The sequence below is a fragment of the Cebus imitator genome, unplaced genomic scaffold (genome assembly GCF_001604975.1).
Source record: "Cebus imitator isolate Cc_AM_T3 unplaced genomic scaffold, Cebus_imitator-1.0 Scaffold617, whole genome shotgun sequence".
In the NCBI taxonomy this organism is placed as follows: Eukaryota; Metazoa; Chordata; class Mammalia; order Primates; family Cebidae; genus Cebus; species Cebus imitator.
The window spans coordinates 727,729-731,582 of NW_016107932.1; the positions used below are offsets into that span (position 1 = coordinate 727,729).

General features: G+C 57.4%; 1 protein-coding gene across 1 annotated transcript in view; it reads left to right on the forward strand.

The window, feature by feature from the left end:
• Positions 1-3,095, forward strand: part of SOD3 (superoxide dismutase 3) — a 6,270-nt gene extending 3,175 nt beyond the window's left edge. Inside the window, exon 2 of the mRNA XM_017517098.2 lies at positions 1,439-3,095. Within this exon, the coding sequence (XP_017372587.1) occupies positions 1,454-2,176 (723 nt within the window). The 5' untranslated portion in view covers positions 1,439-1,453 and the 3' untranslated portion in view covers positions 2,177-3,095. The remainder of the gene's footprint in view (positions 1-1,438) is intronic.
• The last annotated feature ends 759 nt before the right edge of the window (positions 3,096-3,854 follow it).

Here is a 3,854-nt window from a genome sequence, read left to right on the forward strand (position 1 = left end):
TCTTTCTTTTCATCTCTTTCTTCTTTCTTTCTTCTTCTTCTTCCTTTTTTTAAATCAAGCTCACAGAATCTGAATCTCTTGGGGTGGGGCCTGGGCATCTAATTTTTAAAAACTAGAATCTGATGTGCAGTCAACACTAGACGCCCTGCCAGGTTCGCCTCCTCTTCCAAGTGCCAGACCCAAGTTTCCAACTGTCTGCCCACCTGTCTCCCCACCTGGGCACCCTCTGGCATCTCACCCTCAGGAGACTCTGGCTGGACTCATTCTCTCTCCCTTCTTCTCGGGACCAGTCTCTCCTGATGGGAACTTGGTCATCTGCACTGCGCCTTCACCTTCCCGCCTGCCAGCGCTGCCTGGCGTGCTTCTTAAACCCATGCCTCCTCTGCGTGTGCTGCCTCCACTTTGGTAAAAGCCTTCATTTCCTGCTTGGGTTACTACAGTGCCCCCAACTCATCTCCCTGCCTCTATTTCTGCTTCTCTGTCTCTCCCTAGGCTACTCCCATGCTTCTTCCCCTTCTCTCTTCATCTCAAAGTCCAGCCCACATCCTTCTACTTGTAGGACTTAAGGAACCAAAGACTACCTCTTCACCCACTTTTCTTCTTAAAAACTTCCCACTGCACTACCTGCTGAGATGGCCTTCCTACACAACATGGCTGGAAAACTCCTACCCATCTTGTGGAATCCAGTTCAGAAGTCACCACCTCTAAGAAGCCTCCCAGAGGCCCCCAGGGAGATGGGTACTAGGTACTACCTGCTCTGTCTTTCTCCAGCACAGGCCCCATCCTCACTCACTGGATTGTGCTGGAATGACTGCATGCCAAGTCTGTCCTTCGCTGAACTCCTTATGCAACAATCACATATTGTATGTCTCCTATTGCCAGGTGTGGGCCCAGGTGCTGGGGATACCAATGAATAAAACTGAGTTTCTGTCTTCAAGAAGCTCCAAGTCTACTGAGTGTAGCAGAGAACGGGGAGAAGTCACTTCAGGGAGAAGGCGTAGCACATGCAAAGCCCAAGAAGGCAGGACGGAAGCCTCAGGGATGTCTGTGCGGGAGGATGGAGGAAGAGGGGGACAGGAGGCCAGGCGAGGAGGGGAGGGGCTGGTCTGGAAGGGCCATGAGACACCCCTCATGCTCCCTGAGACCCCTCCCCGGTATGGAGACGGGACTGGAAAGCACCATGATCATTTGTGACTCAGATCCCTGTGGGTGTCTTCAGAGTGGGTCTCACCCATTTTTACAACCACAGCACCTAACACAGTGCCCGGCCCACAGCAGGCCTTGGACAAACGTTTGCAAGAATGCATATCCACTGGGTCAGGAAGCCCCTTGGGGACTGGGGGGAGGGGTTGGCTCTGCGACGATGGGGTCCCTGAGATTTCATGTTTCAAGGGACTAAGCCTCACTCCGCCCCCATCTTGGCGGGGGCGTCCCGCAGGTGCCCGACCCGGCCATGCTGGCGCTGCTGTGTTCCTGCCTGCTCCTGGCAGCCGGGGCCTCGGACGTCTGGATGGGAGAGGACCTGGTGGAGCCCAGCTTTGACTTGGCGGAGCGGATCCGAGACATGCACGCCAAGGTCTCGGAGATCTGGCAGAAGCTCACGCAGCGGCGGGACGACGACGACGTGCTCCACGCCACCTGCCAGGTGCAGCCCTCGGCCACGCTGGACGCCGCGCAGCCCCGGGTCACCGGCGTGGTCCTGTTCCGGCAGCTCGCGCCCCGCGCCAAGCTCGAGGCCTTCTTCGACCTGGAGGGCTTCCCGGCCGAGCCGAACAGCTCCAGCCGCGCCATCCACGTGCACCAGTTCGGGGACCTGAGCCAGGGCTGCGAGTCCACCGGGCCCCACTACAACCCCCTGTCCGTGCCGCACCCGCGCCACCCGGGCGACTTCGGCAACTTCGCGGTGCGCGACGGCCGCCTCTGGAAGTACCGCGCCGGCCTGGCCGCCTCGCTCGCGGGCCCGCACTCCATCGTGGGCCGGGCCGTGGTGGTCCACGCCGGCGAGGACGACCTGGGCCGCGGCGGCAACCAGGCCAGCGTGGAGAACGGCAACGCGGGCCGGCGGCTGGCCTGCTGCGTGGTGGGCGTGTGCGGCCCCGGGCCCTGGGCGCGCCAGGCGCAGGAGCACTCGGAGCGCAAGAAGCGGCGGCGCGAGAGCGAGTGCAAGGCCGCCTGAGCGCGTGCCCCCCGACGGCGGCCAGGGACCCCCGGCGCCCCCCTCTGCCTTTGAGTTTCTCCAACAGGCACCCTCCACCCTGGGGTCTCATCTTCGCCTTTGCTGAAGTCTCTCTGCAGCCCTCCCCACCCAGGTCTCCCTTCTGTGCGCCAAGACCCTCCACCCTTTGCATCCCGAGAACCGCCCAACCCTCGGAGCCCCCCACTCAGTGTGTCGAGGGCCTCCATTTGTACTGAAACACCCCGTCCACGCTGACAGCCTCCTAGGCTCCCGCAGGCCTCTTTCCACCCGGACCCTCCTCCCCCAACCCTGTAAGACCTGAGTACCAGCCTCTGACCCTCCTCCCCCCACCCCATAAGGCCTGAGACCCCACCTCTGACCCTCCTCCCTCGCCCTAAAAACCCTGAATCTCCGCCTCTGACCTGACAATCTTCTCTCTTCCCGCCTTCAGATCCCTCCTAGGCGCTCGCTCCTAGGCCCCTCTGGGGGGTTACCTAGAGTCCTCCTCCCCCTCCCCACCCACCACCGCTCCGTGGCCAGCCGGCCGGTGCAGCGGATGTCAGGCCAACTGCCCGGCGTCCTGAGCTGTTTCCCCTCCACCGCCACCCCACTGAGAGCTGCTCCTTTGGGGGGATATTTGGCGGTCTTCATATTGCACATTAAAAATTCAGCAATTCAGTACTGCGTCGGGGCCTTGGTTACTTTTTTGTTTGTTTTAGGCTTCTCTCCCAGGCTCAGTTTTTTTTTTTTTTCTTTTTTTTTTTTTTAAGTGGCAAAGCTATTTCCCAAATCCCTGCAGGACTTCTCCTGAACCTCTGCCCCCACCCCGCTAACCCTACTGGCAACAACGCTCAGCCAGTTTGTCTTGCCCTTCAGTGTGGCTCCAAGAGGAAGGTCACCAGAATCACTCAGGGAAATTTTTAAAAAATACAGCTTCCTGGGCTAAATCCCAGAGCTGTGGAATCCAAAGGGAGAAGAGAAAGTTTATTTGCAACAAGCTTCCAGATGATTCTGACACGGGAGACTCTGGCCTGAGTGGAGGAGGCGTTCTATGTCACCCGGGCTGGTGGCTTGTCACTTCTGCCTCTGAGTATAGCGTTAGGTCCATTTCCCAGATGTCAGAGACAGTGCCAGGGAAGCCACGTGACTGGAACAGTGGGGTTGGAATGTGACTTTGTTAGCATCCAGCAGGACCAAGATCAGAGGCAAACGGAGGCAGCGGGATGAAAAGGCGGCTGATTTTGATGAAGGCTTGTTGGGAGTTCAGCTTTCTATCGAACTGTATAATCTATAACCAAGCTAGAACAGTCTTGCGTATTCACCTTCATTCACGGAATAAACGTACTTGTGATAACTTTTTAACTTCCCAGGGTAGCCTCACTTCCTAGCCTTGGCTTTTCTGCCCTGGTTACTGGGAGGCAGCTTCCATCTCTCCCAGACTCCTAAGGCAGTGCGTCAAACTGAACCGCAGCCAGAAACCTGTCCCCAGGAGCTATTTTTACCTCTAACTAGGACTAACTTGTTATTTAAAAATTTTTCCTTGAACCTAGGTGACAATGGGAGAGAAAGGCTATTGCCTGGTGACTTTGCTCCACCAACTGGATCTTACTGGTTTGAATACTAACTCGAACTGTAGGCACCAGCACTGAAAGAGAATGAGTTAACGATGTCTCTAAGT